The 19,215-nt window shown below is 39.2% G+C and overlaps 1 protein-coding gene across 1 annotated transcript in view; it reads right to left on the bottom strand.

The window, feature by feature from the left end:
* Window positions 1-19,215, bottom strand: part of CACNA2D3 (calcium voltage-gated channel auxiliary subunit alpha2delta 3) — an 867,352-nt gene that overhangs the window by 452,882 nt on the left and 395,255 nt on the right. The window contains 1 exon segment of the mRNA XM_028518873.2: window positions 10,845-10,919. Coding sequence (XP_028374674.1) covers window positions 10,845-10,919 — 75 coding nt within the window.

The following is a 19,215-nucleotide window of genomic DNA, read 5'->3' as shown; positions in this document are numbered from 1 at the left end:
AATGTTGGGTCATATCATAACTGCATGCTTAGTTTTATAAGAAACTGCGATATGTTATACATTTTCTATAGTGGCTGTATCACATTATACCCCATCAGCAATGTATGGTATGAGTGAGCTAATTTCTCCACGTACTCACCAGCATTTAGTGTTTCTTATTCTTTTTACTCTTTCATTTCAGTCATTCTAGTAGGTGTGTAGTGATATTCATTGTGGTTTTAATTTGTATTTTTTCTAGTGGCTAATGTTATTGAATATCTTTTTCATGTACTTACTTGTTATCTACATGTTGTTTTAGTAAAATGTCTCTTCATATTTTTTGCCCATTTTCTAATTGGATTATTTGTTTTTAGAGAGATATGTATAAATTCTCTATATACTCATTCTTTATCAAATATGTGGCTTGCAAATATCTTCTCCCAAGCTGTAATATGTCTTCTGTAGTTTGAGGGAAGATATTTGCAAATCACATATCTTTTCATTCTTTCAAAAAGGGTCTTTAACATAGCATAATTTTTTTTCTAATTTGAAGAGATCCACTATGTCAAATTTTCCTTTCATGGACTGTGTTTTTGGTGTCAAGCCTAGAACTCTTTTGTCTAGCTCTAGATTTCAAAGATGTTCCCCTACATTTTTTTCAGAGAGTGCCATGGTTGTACATCTCACATCAAGTTCTTAGACCCATTTGAATTATATTTTAAATTGTGAGGTATGGGTCAAGATTAAGGGTTTTTTCTGTGTGTGTATGTGCTTATGGATGTCCAATGGTTCTGGTACCATTTGTTGAAAGGAATATTCTTCCTTCATTGAATTGTTCTTATAACCTTTGTCAAAAATCAGTTGGGCATATTTGTATAGATATATCTCTAAGTTCTTCTGTTCTTGATCTATATCCTACTCCTCCATCAATACCACACTGTCTTCACTACTAGGCCTTAACATTGGGTAAATTGATTCTTCCTATTTTATTCTTTGTAAAGATTGTTTTACTATTCTAGGTCCTGTGCATTTCTATTTAAATCTTAGAATACCTCATCTTTGTCTACAAAAGCCTTGCTGGGATTGATAGGCATTGCTTTAAATTTACAGATCAGTTTGAAGAGAATTAACATCTTTACTATACTAAATCTCTCCATGCATGTACATGGTAAGTTCTTCCATTTATTTAGGCTTTTTTAAAAATTTCTTTCATCAGCATTTTGTGATTTATAGCATGCAACATCAACACAAATGTTATTTTAATTTTTTTGGAGCAACTGTATATGGTACTGTTTTTAAAACTTATATTTCCATATATTCATTAGTAGTATATAGACACTTGATTGGTTTTTTTGTGCATTTATCTTGTACATGACTTTGCTGAACTCATTTATTAGATCTAGAGTTTTGGGGGGTTTTGTGTTTTGGGCAGATTTATTAGAATTTTCTACAGATTCAGTCATGCCATCTGAAAATAGGAATAGTTTAATTTCTTCCTTTCTGACCTGTATGCCTTTATTTATTTTTTTGCTTTTTTTTGTTTTATACATGACTTTATTATTGTGTAATTACAGTTGTCTGCATTTTCTCCCCACCACTCCTCCCACCCCATCCAAATGCACCTCCCTCCCTTGCTTCCACTCTCCCCCTTGGTTTTGTCCATGTGTCCTTTATAGTAGTTCCTGAAAATCCTTCTCCCCACAGTCCCCTCCCCCCTCCTCTCTGGCTATTGTTAGAGTGTTCTTAATTTCAATGTCTCTGGTTATATTTTGTTTGCTTTTTTTCTTTTATTGATTATGTTCCCATTAAAGGTGAGATCATATGGTATTGGTCCCTCACCACCTAGCTTATTTCACTTAGCATAATGCTCTCCAGTTCCATCCATTCTGTCACAAAGGGTATAAGCTCCTTCTTTCTCTCTGCTGCATAGAATTCTATTATGTAAATGTACCAAAGTTTCCTGATCCACTCATTTGCTGATGGCACTTAGTTGCTTCCAGCATTAGCTACTGTAAATTGTGCTGCTATGAACATTGGGGTACATAGGTTCTTTTGGATTGGTGTTTCAGGGCTTTTAGGGTATAATCCCAGCAGTGGACAAACATTTCAGAAATTTATATGGAACCATAAATGACCCCTAATAGCTACAGCAATTTGAGAAAGAAGAACAAAGCAGGAGGGATCATAATACCTGATATCAAACTGTATTACAGGGTCACTGTAATCAAAACAGCCTGGTACTGGCATAAAAGCAGGCACATAGACCAATGGAACAGAACGGGGAGCCCAGAAATAAACTCAAGTCTCTATGGTCAATTAATATTTGACAAAGGGGGAAGAAGCATAAATTGGAATAAAAATATCCTCTTCAACAAATGGTGTTGGGAGACCTGGACAGCTACATGCAAAAAAATGAAACTTGATCACCAACTTATACCATACACAAAAATAAATTCAAGGTGGATAGAAGACTTATAAAATATAAGTTGTGACACCATAAAAGTCCTAGAGGAAAACACTGGGAGGAAAAATCTCAGACACTGCACATAGCAACATCTTCAATGATATGTCCCCTAAAGCAAGGGACATAAAGGAAATAATAAACAAATGGGACCTCATCAAATTAAAAAGCTTTTATTTCTTTTCCTCTTTTACTGCACTGGCTAGAACTTGCCACACTAGGTTAAATAAGAATAGTGAGTGTGGATATCCTTGCCTGTTCTGATCTTAAGAGGAAAAGTTCTCAAACTTTTGCTTTTAAGTTTAATATTAGCTGTAGGGTTTTGTAGGCTGTCATTAGCTGATGGATTTTGTAGGCCATCAACTTGAGGAAGATACCTCTGTTCCTGTTTTGCTGAAAGATTTTTTATTTTTCATTGTGAACATGTGTTGGATTTTATTAAATATCTTTATTGAGTTAATTGATGTGACCACATATTTTTTCATCTTTAGCCTGTTGGCATGGTGCATTACATGGATTGGTTGGACACTGATGTCACACCAGCCTCACATACCTGGACTAAATCCTATTTGGTGATGTTATATAATTCCTTACATATATTGTTGGATTTGATGTGCTAAAATTTTGTTGAGGATTCTTGCTATAAGTTCATGAGGAATGTTAGTAGGGAGCTTTCTTCTGTACTTCGGTTCCAGCTACCAGCTGTATAAAATAAGTTGGGATTTCCCTCCTCTTCTTTCTTTTTTTTTTTGGAAAGGATTATGTAAAATTGGTGTTAGTTCTTCTTTAATGCTTGGTAGAATTATCCAGTGAAACCATCTGAGACTCAAAAATATTTTTTCCTTTTTTGGAACTCTAAATTATGAATTCAATTTCTTTAATATTTATAGGACTATTCAGGTTATCTGTTTCATCTTGGTTGGATTTTCATAGATTGTAATTTTTGAGTATTTGGACCATTTCTTCTAAGTTCTCAAATTCATGAGTGTAAAGCTGTTTGTAATATCCTTGTATTATTTTTAATAACTGCAGTATCTGTAGCGATATTGGTGGTTTGTAACCTCTCTCCTTTTATCTTCATCAGTTGCTAGAGGTTTATCAGTTTTATTGATTTTTTTTTTTGAAGAACCAGCTTTTGCTGTCATTGATTTTTCTCTGCTGTTAACCTGTTTCAATTTAATTGATTTCTGCTTTTATTATTTTCTTCTTCCTGTTTGCTTTGGGCTTATTTTGCTTTCCTTTTTCTAGTTTATTGTTGTAGAATGTTAGATTATTATTTTGAGGCATTCTTCTTTTTTAATGTAAACCTTTAGTGCTATAAATTTCCCTCTGAAAAGTAACACCTTTGCCCCACATATTTTGATATGTTGTCTTTTCATTTCCATTTAGTTTTATATTTTTTATACTTTTCCCAACACATCCTCTTTTACACATGGATTATTTAAAAGTGTGCTTCATTTCTAAGTGTTTGAAGATTTTTCTGTCATCTTTCAGTTATTGATTTCTAGCTTGATTCCATTATTATCATAAGAGATATTCAGTTTGATGTCAATTCTCTTATAGTTGTTGAGGTTTGTGTTATACCCCAGCACATGTTTTATCTTGGTTAATGTTCCATGCATACTTGAAAAGAATTTTTATGCTGCTGTTGTTGGGTAAAGTATTCTATAAATGTTTTTCAGATCTTGGTTGATTACGTTCAGTTCTTCTATATCCTGGCTGACTTTCAGTTGAGTAGTCTATCAATTAAAGACTGTAAAGTGCGCAAGTCCCCATTGTAATTGTAGGTTTTTCTATTTCTGCTCCCAGCTACATTAATTTTTAAACAATTATTTTTCAATTACAGCTGACATGCAGTATTGTATTAGTTTAGGGTTTGTAGCATAGTGGTTAGAAATTTATACACTTACAAAGTGATCACCCCAATAAGTCTAGTACCCATCTGACACCATACATAATTATTACAATATTATTGACTATATTCCCTATGCTGTACTTCACATTCCTGTGACTATGTTTGTAATGGGAATTTGTACTTCTTAATCCCTTTCACCTTTTTCTCACACACCCCAATCCTTCTCCTATCTCATGACCATCAATTTGTTCTCTCTATGAATTTTCTATTTTGTTTGTTCATTTGTTTTGTTTTTCAGATTTCACATATTAATGAAATCATGTGGTATTTGCTTTATCTGTTTGACTTAAATCATTTAGCATAATACCCTCTGGTCTACCCATGTTGTCACAAATTGCAAGATTTCATTCTTTTTATGTCTGAGTAATATTCCATTTTACATATGTACCACATCTTCTTTATCCATTCATCTATCAATACATACTTAGCCAATGCTACAACCAATAAGGTGTCAATATCCCAGATATACAAGAAACTCACACCACTCAACAACAGTAATAAAAAACAACTGGTTAAAAAGTGAGCAGAAGACCTGAATAGACATTTCTTAAAAGAGAACACATGGATAGCCAATAGACATATGAAAAGATGCTAAATATCACTAATCACCAGTTCTTTTCATTTTTATTTCATGTGATTTATTTCATGCGATTTAGAGTAGTATACTCTAAACACACTCAGAATTATTATGTCTTCCTAGTGCATTAATCTTTTTATGATTCTGTATTTTCCCGCATTGTCTCTAATAATTTTCTTTGCTCCAAAGATGACTTTGCCTGAAATTAATATAGTCATCCCTATTTTTAATTAATGTTTGCATTATATACCTTCTCCTATCCTTTTACTTTCAATATACCCATGTCCTAGTATTTCAAGTGAATTTCTTGAAGTAGTATATTGTTGGATCATTTTTTAATCCACTCAGTCAATCTCTACCCTTTAATTGGTGTGTTTAGACCATTTACATCAAAGATAATTAGTCAAGTTATGGCTTAAGTCTGCCAACTTATGTCCTTTTCCTGTTTATTTCCTCTGTATCTCATACCTGTTTCTCTTTTCTTAAATTCCTGTGAGTTACTTCTTAAGTATATCCCTTTTTTTATTGTTGTCTTTATAGTTGCTCTAGTTATTATAAATATGTAACCTGTCACAGTCTACTGGTATCAGCATTTAGCAATTCCACTGAAATGTAGAAATTACTTCTAATTAGGTCCTTTACCCTCCATACTTTTAAAATATAATTGCCTTTTTTTAAGGTTTTGTTTATTTATTTTTAGAGAGGAGGAAGGGAGGGGGATAGAGAGGGAGAGAAACATCAGTGTGCAGTTGCCTCTCACGTAGCTCTGACTGGGAACCTGGCCCACAACCCAGGCATGTACCCTGACTAGGAATTGAACTGGTGACCCCTTAGTTCACAGCCCACTCTCCATCCATTGAGCTATACCAGCCAGACCTAAAAATATAATTGTCTCAAGTATTCCTCAACAAATATTGGGCATCACATCAGACAGTACTATATTTTTGGCTTCAACTGTCAAATATGATTTAAGAATCTCCTGAGAATTAGGATAGTCTATTATGCTTATTCCCATTTTTACCCATTCCAATATTCTATCCTCTCTGAAGTTTCAATCCTTTTATGTTATTTCCCTTCTGTTTGGAGAACTTCTCTAGCAATTCTTTAAGGGCAGATTTGCTGGTAACAAATTCTCTTAGTTTTCATTCATTTGAGAATGTCTTCATTTTCCTTTCATTCATGAAAGATATTTTCATTCACTATAGGATCCTAGGTTTAAAAGTTCTTTTTCTTTACTTGAAAAATACTATGCCACTTCCTTCTGGTCTCCATGATTTCACATGAGAAATTTGCTGTCATGCAAATGAGTAATATTTATAACATGTCCTTTCTCTCTGGCTGCCATCAAGTTTTTCTTCCTTGTCTAATTGTATTTAATTATGATATGTCTTAACATTGATTTAGTTGGATTTATCCAATTTGGAATTTGTTTAGCCTCTTGAATATATATGTTTATGACTTTCATTAATTTGGGGAAGTTCTCAGTCAATATATCTTCAAACATCTATGCAGTTCTACTCTATCCCTCCTCTTCTGGGACTTTTATGATATGACTGCTTGATCCTTTGTTATTGTCCCACATGACCCTGGAACTCTTTTTCATACCAGTCCATTTTCTCTCTATTGTTCAGGTTGAATAATTTCTATTGATCTGTCCCAACATTCACTGATTTCACCTGTTGTCATCGCCACTCTACTGGTGAGCTGATCCAGTGAGCTTTTTATTTTGGTAACTATATTTTTCAGGTCTAGAATTTCCAATTGGCTCTTTTTTATAACTTCTATTTCTTTGCTGAGATTTTCTGTTTCATTTGCTTCAAGAGAATTCCTAATCACTTATTGAAGCAATTTGATAATTTCACATCTGATTCATGTCAATATTGGCTTGTGTTGATTGTCTTTTCTGACTCCTGTTGTAATTATCCTCGTTCTTGGATGACAAGGAATTTTTTATCACATTCTAAGAATTTTGGATTATATATTATGAGACTCTGAGTCCTATTCAATCATTTCTTTCAGCTCTTGGTCTCTGTGTTAGGTGTAGCATTAAGAGCCAAATGGACATCAGTGTGATGGAAGATCAGCTCTCTGTTCAGCCACACTGTGGAGGGTTGGTATACAGTTGTCCCATTCGTGTTTGGCTGGAGTAGGAAAGGTATTATCTCAAAGGCTTTCTTGGATAGTACAACCTTCTCCTGGACCTTTAGCTAGAGAAAACAGGCTTTTCTTGAAACCATTTGTTTTTTATTTTTATTTTATCTATCTATCTATCTATCTATCTATCTATCTATCTATCTATCTATTTTGCTTGGTGTCTATTGTTGGGTCAAGTGGGAAGTATCTGGATTGCTCTATTCTGGGTATATGGGCATCAGTCAGGAAACCCAGGGAACTCACCTCCATGTCTTTAGATTAGGTTGAATACAGAGATTTTTATTTTTTAGGGGAAGAATCTAATTGAAACGTGGCTACTTCATATCAGCAGAATCTGAATTAATTTTTATATAATTCAAAGACAATTTTAAATGAATTCTTAGTCCACCTTCTCTAACAATGTTTTCATTCATAAGACTTTGAATCTCCAAATATCAAACTAACCCTGTTCATTAGAAAGTTATCTAAAGGAGGGCCTTAGCAATTTTTAAAGTATTTTTTATTGATTATGCTATTGCAGTTTTCCTATTTCTCCCCCTTTATCCCCCCTCCACCCTATCCCTGCAACCCTCCAGCATTCCCCCCACCTTAGTTCATGTCCATGGGTTGTACATATAACTTTTTTGAGTTCTCTGTTTCCTATGCCATTTTTATCTTTCCCCATCTATTTTATGCCTACTAGTTATGCTTCTTCTTCCCTGTACCTTCCCCCCTCTATTCCTCCCTTCCCCCCTCCCCACTGAATGCCTTCTGTGTGATGTCCATTTCTCTGATTCTGTTCCTGTTCTGGCTGTTGACTTAGTTTTTGTTTTCTTTTCTTTTAGGTTCATTTGTTGATGGTTGTGAGTTTGTTGTCATTTTAGTATTCATATTTTTGATCTTCTTTTTCTTAGATAAGTCCCTTTAACCTTTCATATAATAAGGGCTTGGTGATGATGAACTCCTTTAACTTGACCTTGTCTGGGAAGCACTTTATCTGCCCTTCCATTCTAAATGAAAGCTTTGCTGGATAGAGTAATCCTGAATGTAGGTCCTTGCCTTTCATGACTTGGAATACTTCTTTCCAGCCCCTTCTTGACTGTAAGGTCTCTTTTGAGAAATCAGCAGATAGCCTTATGGGAACTCCTTTGTAGATAACTGTCTCCTTTTCTCTTGCTGCTTTTAGGATCTTTTCTTTGTCTTTGATCTTGGGTAACTTAATGATGATGTGCCTTGGTGTGTTCCTCTTTGGGTCCAACTTCTTTGGGACTCTCTGGTCTTCCTGGACTTCCTAGAAGTCTATTTCCTTCACCAGATTGGGGAAGTTTTCCTTCCTTATTTGTTCAAATAAGTTTTCAGTTTCTTGCTGCTATTCTTCTCCTTCTGGCACCCCTATAATTAGGATATTGGAACATTTCAGGTTGTCCCAGAGAATTCTCAGCCTCTCTTCATTTTTTTGGATTCTTGTTTCTTTGGTCTGATTCAGTAGGATGTTTATTTCTTCCTTCTGTTCCAAATTGTTGCTTTGAATCCCGGTTTTCTTCTTGTCACTGTTGGTTCCCTGAGTATTTTGCTTTATTTCATTTTGGGTATCTTTCATTTGTTCTTTCATTTTTTGAAAGCTCAGTCAGTTCTATGAGCATTTTGATTACCAGGGCTTTAAATTCTCCATTAGATAGGTTGGCAATCTCCTCATTGGTTAGTTCTCTTTCTGAGGTTTTGCCGTGTTCTTTCATTTGGGCCATATTTCTTTGTCTTGGTGCAGCTGATAGGTTGTAAGGGGCGGGGCCTTAGGTATTCACCTGGGCAGGGCAACCCTCTTTGCTGTGCTGCCTGTGTGGGATGTGCTATAGAGGGATACAATGCAACTTGCCTGCTTGTCTCTAGTGCACTTTCCAACAGACTCTTATGTCAGACTGGAAGTATCTGGAAGTGGCAACCCCAGCCTCAGCCCACAGTCAGCTCTGAGTCTCAGTTTTCCCCTTAAGTCCATCCCTCCCATGCAGCTCTGGTGAGCTCAGCAGTAAGCCCCACCCCTCAGCTGCTTGCTGAGGTTTTTCTGAGTTGGCCAGCGTGGTCCACCTTACCAGTCTGGTTGTTCTGGTTGATTTTTTCTTTAATTCCTTGGTTGTCGGAGTTCCATGCAGTTTGATATTCTGGCGATTTTGATTGTTTATTGATTTTAGGTTGGTTGTATCCTCTTTTTGTTTGTACAAGGAAGTGAAGGGTTTCCACCTATACCCCCATCTTGGCCGAAACTCAGGGCCTTAATCATTCTAAGCATCTTTTCTATTTAATACTGTAAGCACCATAACTGGATATGGATTTGAGGCTTGGAAAATATTCCAATGCTACTATATTGGAAAAGGGGTGTAATCCAGACCCTGGCAATAGCCAAACAAAGGGTAAATCCCTAGGAAAAGGTGTAGGTTTATGTCATTTTCCTACCTTAGCCTAGAAAATGACCATAAACAAACATTCCCTAGATACACTTATCTTTGAAGTACAATGTACCTGCTTCTTTCTCCTATAAACAAAGCTTGTTATGACATTTCTTTCCCTCAAATGGAAGCTTGGATGACAACTCTGGTATAATTTTTTCCTTCTCACCTATGTTCCAGTTGTAATGAATTGTTCTCAATCCTCTGTCATTCACCACCCTCAGTGATGCCCAAACCAGGAGCTTCTAACACTTGCATCTAAGACAGCACTGATGTCACCCATTTGGGCCAGGGGGTCCCCCCAGCACATGCACAGTGCCTCACACAGACCTACCTTGGATATTGTCCCCAGCCACCTCTTGGGTGGCCCCAGGGCAGGAGCATTACATTATTGTACTCATCTGGTAGCAACAGCCAAACAACAGCCAATGTGAGTAATGACAGCTATGAGTCCCTGGAGGTCTAATGTTGTTGTGGTCATGCTATACCTTCCACCTAAATTGCCACATGGCTCTAGGAGTGGTACTGGTAGCTGTGGTAGTTATAATGACAAATTTAAAGATGGCCATATGGAAACAAGATTTATTTTTATGGAAATCATTCCTGGTCAGGGCACACACCCAGGTTGTGCATTCGATCCCCAGTCAGGGCATATATAAGAAGGCAAATGATCAATGTTTCTCTCTCTCTCTCTCTCTCCCTTTCTTTTTCTCTAAAATGCAATAAAAAATGTCCTAAGGTGAGGATTAAAAAAAAAGAAATCTATTTTGGGAATTTTCCCGGAATGCTCCAACTGGAAGATAAACTTCTATTCCATTTCTTAAGATCATCCTTGAACATACCTTCTTTGTGTTCCATAATATTTATGGAGTGGGCAATGGTCATGGAGCATTAAGGATACAGCAGAGAGCTGACATCATCTAATCCAGGAGACAAGTTACTCCAATAGCTACCCCAATCATGATTTAGTCAATTGTATTAAATGCCATAAAAATATAATAAATGACCAATTTTCTTTAAAATCCCAAGCCATATTTTTTTCAATGGTGTCAACACAGTGTCAAGTACAACAAGCATGCACTTAGAGAAAAAGAAAATCAATGCAATAGTTTCAGAATTAGTGAGCATCTGAACTCAATGTAATAATTTTCTGCTATGATTTTACTTATGTCTCTTCCTAAATGTTCCACACACGGGGATTGAGGTCCTCAATGGAAAAGCAGCACATTTGATGAGTTTCTAAGAGTCAAGACAGAATCATTACAGGTGATCACCGTGGGGGAGACAGGGGTGTGCCATGACCCCAATGCACCCACACCACCCCACAGTAGCCCTCACCTCCTTGTTTGTCCGATCAGCCTGCACCAATGTTCCATTCAGGCAAGGTTCCACGTAATGAAGCTCCGAGTTATACTGCAAAGGGAAGAAACAGCCAAGAGGAAACATTTGAGCATTAAAGGGTCCTACTTAATAATTTAAGGATACAGATACACACACAGCAATAAAAGCAGCATGATCACAGGTTCAGTCCATTCACAGATGGTGGCTTCTCTGTTGGTGCCCCAAGAAAACACCATTCTCATGTGTCAAATATACACTTTATTCTTTTCTTGTTCAAGAAGAAACTTCTAGAGCATGTGTTTGTGTCTAGCAGTGTTCAGGGTAAACACAGTTAAATGACAGTCCCTCAGGGGCAGCTCCAAAGATGGGGGCGCACTGGGCATGGCTGACAGGACATAGTCCGTGTGACATCCACAGAGCATTCCAGACTTGTATAAATGGAACCCAGCTCATATCTTTGGCTTCATGGAGCCAAAACAATCATGTGTGGGTCACACGCGTGTGCAGACAGAACAGAGGAGAGGCCCTGATGTTCTCTGCTCACTCCGGGAGGCTATGCAGGTGTTGGTCACAGCACTGCTTATGTACAGTGACACCACCTTCCACACAGGCCAATGTCCAACTTTCAATCCTTTTTGATCCCAGAATACCCAGAGTATGACTATTTGTTTTTGTCCAAAGCTCATAAAAGTGGAAATTTGAGTGGTGTTCTCTTCATTTCTCTTATCGAGCATGATTCTCTGCATTGTTGCTAGGCTGGTCCTTCCAAAATACAAATCTGATTGTGTCACCTCTTGTCAACCCCATTCAGAGCTCTCACTGCTCTTCAGGGCTTGGCAGGGATCTGGACACTTGGCCCTTGTTGGCCTTTCTAACATCTTTACTCATTAGTCCTCCCCATGCCCTTAGCACTGGTCAGCCCTAGGTGCCTTCCTGTCCTCTGATATGTCTTGTCTTTTCCTTTAGGCCTTCTACCCCTGGGGCCTGTCTTCTGTCTGGAGCCCCCGCTCTGGCATCTCCTGGCTGACTCCTATTAATCCTCGGGTTCAGTTCCTACCTGCCTCCTCTGGGGGAGGTGAAGCCTCTCTCCTGAAAACTCTCAAATTCTAGTCATCTGGTACCTGGATCCCTCACCACAAGGTGGGGTCCCATTGTTAGAATTCATGTCTGATTCCTCAGTGTATTCTCTGTGACAAGTGCAGGGCTGGGCCTGCAGTGGGTACCCAAGAACAATTTATTCAATGAGAGTGTCATGGTATTTCCATTTCATTGACTGAAGACCCAGCTTGGAGTTCTTCTGGGAAGGTACCAGAACCATCTCTCATAGGCCCAGATCACACACAAAGGCTGTGAACAGGTAGACAGGGGGCTGCGTGTAATAGAGATGAACTTGGGAAAACTGCTCTGGACATACTACAGGGACAGACTCGAGAGGACCAGACTTATAGCTGCTGCAACAGCAACTGAGATGAGTCAGGTTTCACATGCAGAGGTGCTTATGAGCAAGTAGGACAGGTGATAACACTAATATCAGCAATTAACTGTTATTGAATGCTTACTTCATCTAGACACAGGTTAGACTTTATCCACAGGCTATTTCAGCCTCATGTGGTAGGCTGAAATCATTTTCCCTTTACAGATAGGGAGACTGAATCAGAGCAAGGCTGATCAACTTGCTCAAAATCATAGATAAGAGGTGGAATCCAGATTCAATCCCAGGTAGTCTAACTTCACAGCCACTGACCTCAGGGCGACAAAGCCCCCAGTTCTTCCTCTCTGGTCCCTAGGCTTCTGTGTTTCTTATCACTCTGACCTTTGCTCCTTCTTTAACCTTTGGTCTTAGTCTAGCCATACAAGAGCATTTGAAAAATTACAGCTCCATGTCTTAGAGCTTAGCTCTCCTCTGATGAGGCATGGAGAAAAAATGCTTTCATGAAATTCTGAAATTGCCATTGACAAATAGGAATGCAACATTTTTGTGATCAAACAGAACGTCATTTCAGGACCCAGGAAGCGACCGCACAATCCAAGCTGAAGAAGAGCTTCTCCAAAGTTCTCAGCTCATACTGGACTGGCACTGAGAGTTACTGGGGAAAAAAGTAAAACAGGCATGCCCTTTTCCTCCACCCCCACTGTTGACTGACTCAGCTCAGTGTTACAATATATCTATTCCTAAATAAAGCCTAATCAGTCTGAACCAATCACAGCTATCCAATCCCCCTCTGCTGGATATATGTTTTCATAGCCTGTCCTGCCATGAGGGGTGGTCAAATGACTCATCCTCAGCCAATGAAACTTGAAGGGGTAGTTTTCTTTGCAGTTTCAAATAATTTTTTTCCTCCCTGTTAAAGAAAAACTCTCCTATATCCATCACCTTCTTTCACATTTGGGATGCTATTATGCAATGCAAGTCATTTTGCAACCACAAGGGGACAAGATTAAAAGTGGAGAGCAAAGCTCAAGGAAGACAGAGTGGGAAGATGGAGCCAGCATCAGTCCTTGAGGACACTGCTGAACTACTGCAGCTGCGCCCTCCAGGCTTCTCCTGTGAGATTATGAGATCCCTAGAGGCTAAAGCAGCCTTCATTCCATTGTTTCATAACCTACAGCCCAAAACTTCCCAACTCCATTTTCCAGGTAAGTTTAAAAATTGTATCTAGTTGCTGCTTAATGCACACTTCCAAATTTGATTCTTGGGGTTGTACAGTTGAGGCTGGGAGTTGGGACACAAGTCCATATCCTGCCCTGCCATGTACTTACTGCATGGGCTTGGGGAAGTCACTAAACATCTCTGGTCACAGACTCAAATTCATAAGAACATGTTAATTCACCTTCTGTTTACCCTCTAAGTGTCCCTGTGAGGATCCAATGAGGCAACAGACCTGAAACTGCTTTGCTAATGGAAAGGCCTGTGCATGTGGGGAGCTGCAGAGGGGACTTAAAAGTAAAGAAGACCAAGAAGTTCTTGCCCTCATCAAGGAGGAACATGTGCAGTAATCGAAACCATGCTCACGTCACTGTGTGAGCTGTGGCCACAGTGGAGGAATCTGCTCTTCTGAACCCCCGCCAGCTTGTTAGTGGCATCATCCAAGCTTGCAGTTGACTAATTTCCCTTGACTGCATCAGGACAAAGCTATGCTGAGCAATCTGGTCTGTATCGAGCTGGGCTCAGCTGCCTGTGTGAGGGAACAGTGCACACCAGACAGCTGTGCCAGGGAGGCCACCACGCTACTCCAGAGCTCCTCCCTCGGGGGACACCAAGGGCGCCCTGCATGTGGAACTGCTTCCAAGCTCACAGCAGCTCTGTTTGGAAACCTTTCCCGTCTGCATTTTTCTGGATGTTCCCTAAATTTCTACACTGTGAAACAATAGTGTGGGATGGCCATACTATTTTACAATTGAAGAGCTGGTCACCTCAGCCCTAAGACATAACAGCCTTATGCATGGTTCCCCATCATCCTTACTTAAGCAATCAGATATCAATAGTCAAAGGCAAAAAAGGAAGCAATGCACAATTTCACTGGCAATATGGAGTTTGCTTCTGTCATTTGCTTTTGCTTCTTCCCAATATCAGGATTAAAGCCCAAAGAGGAACTAGACCAGCCCCTTTCCATTCAAAGTGGTAAGTTGTTTGTGAACTATCTGGGAAATGGGAAGGGTCTCTTAGCAGAATAGGAGAGGGCCCAGACAGACCTGGAAATAGTTCAGACAGTCCAGTAATCACAGGGTGAGGAGGTGGACAAAGAATTTTCAACCCTTGAAGAACTCAGAAATGGCCATATAGACACAGGGCCTCAGTCACTTCTGGTTTCTTTGCCCCCTCCTCTGACTCACACAAGGGTAGGGAATTCAAGCGAGAGCAACTGGGGCAGACAGGCTGGATTCAAATCCTGGCTCTGCCACCCACTAACTGAGTGACCTAAGCCAAGGCACGTCAGCTCTTCTAGCCTTAGTGTTTGTGTTGGTTGGGAAATTGGGAGTTGTGACTGAACCTCCCCAATGATCTCACTGTGAGGATGAAATGAGATTCAGTAAAGAGTCAACAAAGGACCTGGCATATAAGAAACAGAAAGAGAGCCTCTGATACAAGTGCACAGAAAGAAAGAAAATACCTATGCAAGCATGATGTGTGCTCCACAGAGACAAAGACCAATGTGTACCATCCACCCCAAGTTGGTACTTGCTAAGTAGGAAGGAGATGTGGGGGGCGATGGCAGTGACCCACTCTTGGGAACATGGCTTACATGCCCCTGACCTCCTCTGGAGAGCACAGGCTCTGCATTTGTTAGAGAAAGAAGTGCTTCACCCATAGGCACATGTGACTGTCTAAACACCTGAGACAGAAATCACCATGGTATGTGGCCATACACTATCCCATTCTGTGCCATGCTCTGAACCCTCTCAGTGAACCCAATCTTTGACAGACTGAAAGCCAAGACTACAACCCACTCACTGCCCAATCTACTCTTAGAAAGGCATCTGCCAGAGAACGCTTTGTCCCTATGTTTGCTCAATGAATATTAACTAAGCACCTGCTGTGGCACTAGGACATAAAATACTCGCTAAATTTCCCCAGATCATCATTGTGGAGTGATCATGAACCACATTTTTCCTGCTTTCATTAATAAGAAAAAAAATGCTCATTGCATCTAAAGATAATGTCTGCTCTCCTTTTCATAATAAAATGTGCTTATCTGTGATGCTGCCGTAACCCATTCAAAAACAAAACAGGCTTGAGATAAACCCTTGATCTTCTTCAGGTGTTAGACTACCTCCCCACCCCGGACTACTCTCTTCTCCCAGGAACTGCCCCTCCCTCTTCTCTGTGCCAACCACCAAATCTATGCTCTGACAGCAAGGGACACATCACCATTCTCCTTTTCCTCCCTGTTGCCCAGTCTCTGTAAGTATTCCCTACATCTCCCATTTCAAAGATACAGCAAAATCCTCAATGGGGATTTTTATGATGATCTAAAATAGGAAAGTGAAGTTTTAAGTTCATTAAATAAATGGCCAGGGCATGTTGGAGGAGGATCTAAAAACAAAGAACAAATGAACTGGACTCACCCACCAACCTTGATGCAAGCTTCAGCATTCGTGTGGAACGTGTGAATCTCAGCCCAGAGACCAGAGAGTGGAAGACAGCTGACTTTGGGTTCTGGATGACATTAAGGACCCTGAATCCTGCTTCATTTTAGAAGCTGGACCTGATCAATGAAAGCAATGGAGCTTTCAGGCCTAAACAGAAGATGATCAGTTGCCTAAAAAGAATGCATGAAAACCTAGGAAGGGAGAGGCTTTAAGGGAAGCTCTCAACACATCACCCTGCATCTGATACTCCTTCTGCGTCTTCCATTGTCTCCAGATGAAATCCCCATTCTGCTATGTGGTGCATCAGACTTGTCGGATCTGGCCTGACTCTCTCAATCCAGTCTCATTCTGTTCATCAATACTCCCATCCATCTACTCCATCTCATGCATTCACCCCAACTCCAATTTGTCCAGACAATGAACTCCTTTAGTCAACCTAACTGAGCTTGCACTTCCTGGGATGGAAGAGGAGTTACTACAGCCTGCAAATAATACTTTTCTCCTCAATTCTCCTCCCTCCTGCCCTACCCCATTGAATATGCCTGGCTAATGCCTAACTATCTTAAAGTGTTCACTGAGTCATCACTTCTGTCAAGAAGCCATCACTGAGTCTGCAGTTAGCTGCACCCCCAGTCCTATGCTCTCCCAGCCTCCCTCATTCTCCCTCTCTGAGACAACCCTGGCCACTCTATTGCAAGCACCTGCTCCCTGATTGCTCCCACTCCAATGCTCACACCCAAAACATTCAGGTCCACCAGGAAAAACAACTTGTCTGCATTATACACAAAGACAGCCTCACTAGTAACTGTTAGCACTCAAGAGTATTTGTAAAATGAATAAGTAAACAGAATAAAGAAACAAAAAGACAAAATTGTACAGAAGTTTACTGATAGAAAAGAGGAACAAAGCCAAGAAAAAGAAAAATTGACACACAGACCCCCCCAAAAATATGAGAATCTTACCACCTTTAAAAAAACACAAAGAAACAAAGAGTAAAGGAAATCAGTGGTATGTTTTAGAGAATCCTAAATTCCACAAAAAGCCCACAGAATTAAAATGCCGGCATGCTCATGCAATGCAAGAAAACTGATGTGGAAGTGCTGGAATGCCATTAAATATTTTTATGGTTTTATTGGTACACTTTTGATTAAATAACCTTTAGAATAAAAATGTTCAGGGATTATGTAATGAAGCATATGACCCCACAATATTTTCACCAACAGAAGGAATCCCAGGGATCTTTTGCATTACAAAAGCTTCCTGTATAATTTGAAACACGACTGGACACAATTAGTAGTATAGAACAAATAAATGAGCATTGAAAGAAAATACCATCCCCATACTTTTTAATACAGAATCAGTTACATTAAAAAGCAAATCTACAGCAGGCAAAGCACTGGAGAAATAGTTTTAAAGAAAATTCTCCAAATTAAAACCAGGGCACCAGAAAGTTCTGTGTTGAACTAACAATGTTCTTCTCTGCACAAACATGGGCTGCAGGAGGCATTTAAATTGATTTAACAATATCAGTCCAGTTAATACTGTATTCATTCAAAGCCTGGCTTTATACTCCTGTAAAATCATTTTTCAAATTTCAGCATCAGAAAGTACAGAATTAGCACCCTCATTTTTATGATAATATTGTTAATTTAATGCACGGCTTGGAGTTAGACTTCAAAGTGAATCAGAAAAATATGCCTTTTCTCTTCTCAGAGACATCTCTCTTCATGCACCAGTGGTTTGACCTTAAATTTTAACTTCGAATGCACAAGATCACTCTCATATTTCAACTATCCTTCTATAATTCAATCATTTAGTTCATCAGCCTTAGATAGATTTTGCATTACCATGCCCACGAAACCTAAAACAATTTTTAACATTACCATTTCATGTTTATTCTCTGGGAAGACCTGGATTGAAAGCTATTCAGTATAATATGTAACATGCATTTAGCAATGAACTTAATACAAACAAGCAAAAATGACTGGAATGGCGGAGGAAAGCCTCTTCTCTTTAAGTTTCTATTCTCCCTTTCCCATTATGGCACTGAAAATCAAAAGGCAATGATGAACTAGATTTGTACAAACAAAAGCCTCCAATGCACGAGGGCTTCCAACACTGAAAATAAAGATTATTTCCTTTACTTTCTCTCTGAAACACTGAAATTTCTCCTCAAACATCTACCCAGCAAGCAAGAGAAAGCTGACAGTGCAATGAAGAGTGAAATGATAATGCCCTCTCGGTAAATGAAATCCAGTCCCCAAGAACAGGCACTCAAACAGACTGACAGGGCATGCTGATGGCATTTCAAATATTCCATCCCCTTGCACCTAGAAGAGCCTGCAGTGGGATCCCCGTCTAGAGAGAGGCAAGTGGCTGTTTTAAACAAATTAAAGAAAAACTTACACCATATTGCTGGAACAATTTTGCCACTATGGAAACAGGAGAATGTGACAGAGAAAAGCAAACACAACAAAAGAAAACACCACCACAATTTGGCACGGCTAAATTGGTAAAATACACTTAGGGTTGCAAGAGACCATTCAAGAGAATGCAAAAACCCTCAACATGTTATATGTGAACTGAATGTTTTTGTCCCCTTTAAATTCCTATGTTGAAGCCCTAACCCTCAGTGTGGTGGTATTTGGAGAGGGAGCCTTTGGGATGTACTTAGGGTTAGATGAGGTTGTGAGGGTGGGCACCGCATGATGGGATTGTGCCCTTTTAAGAAGAGACATGAAAGAGCTCTCTCTCTCTCTCTTTCTCACTCTATGTGAGTACAAAGAGAAGGTGCCTATCTACAAACCAGGAAGGGAATCCTTAACAGAAACCAAATACTGCCCAAGCTCGATATTGGACTTTCCAAACTTGGGAACTGTAAGAAAATACATTTCTGTTGTGTAAGCCATCCAGTCATATTTTGTTATAGAAGATGGAGCTGACTAATACAGTTTCTAAGTGTGTGAACATTGCCCTTATTTCGTGGACTTTCCAGGCATACCTAACTATGTGCATGTCCTTTGGCATAACAGTTTCACTTCTGGGTTTTACTCAATAGAAGCACAGTCAACCCTGCAAAAATACACACACGAGTCCATTCACTGTAGCATTCTTGAGAAGAAAAAAGATCAGTAACAGCAAATGTCCAGCAAAGGGGGGGTGGACTTAAAAATTCGTCAGCTATCAGTGATAAAATGCCCTGCTGTTCAAAGGCACATGACTACAATATGAGTATAAAAGCAAGCTGCTGAATATTCTGTAAAATGTGATTCTATTT

This window comes from Phyllostomus discolor, chromosome 7 (assembly GCF_004126475.2).
Source record: "Phyllostomus discolor isolate MPI-MPIP mPhyDis1 chromosome 7, mPhyDis1.pri.v3, whole genome shotgun sequence".
NCBI classification, from domain to species: Eukaryota; Metazoa; Chordata; class Mammalia; order Chiroptera; family Phyllostomidae; genus Phyllostomus; species Phyllostomus discolor.
Note: the sequence above shows the minus strand (reverse complement) of the source record. Positions and strands in the feature narration are given on the sequence as shown.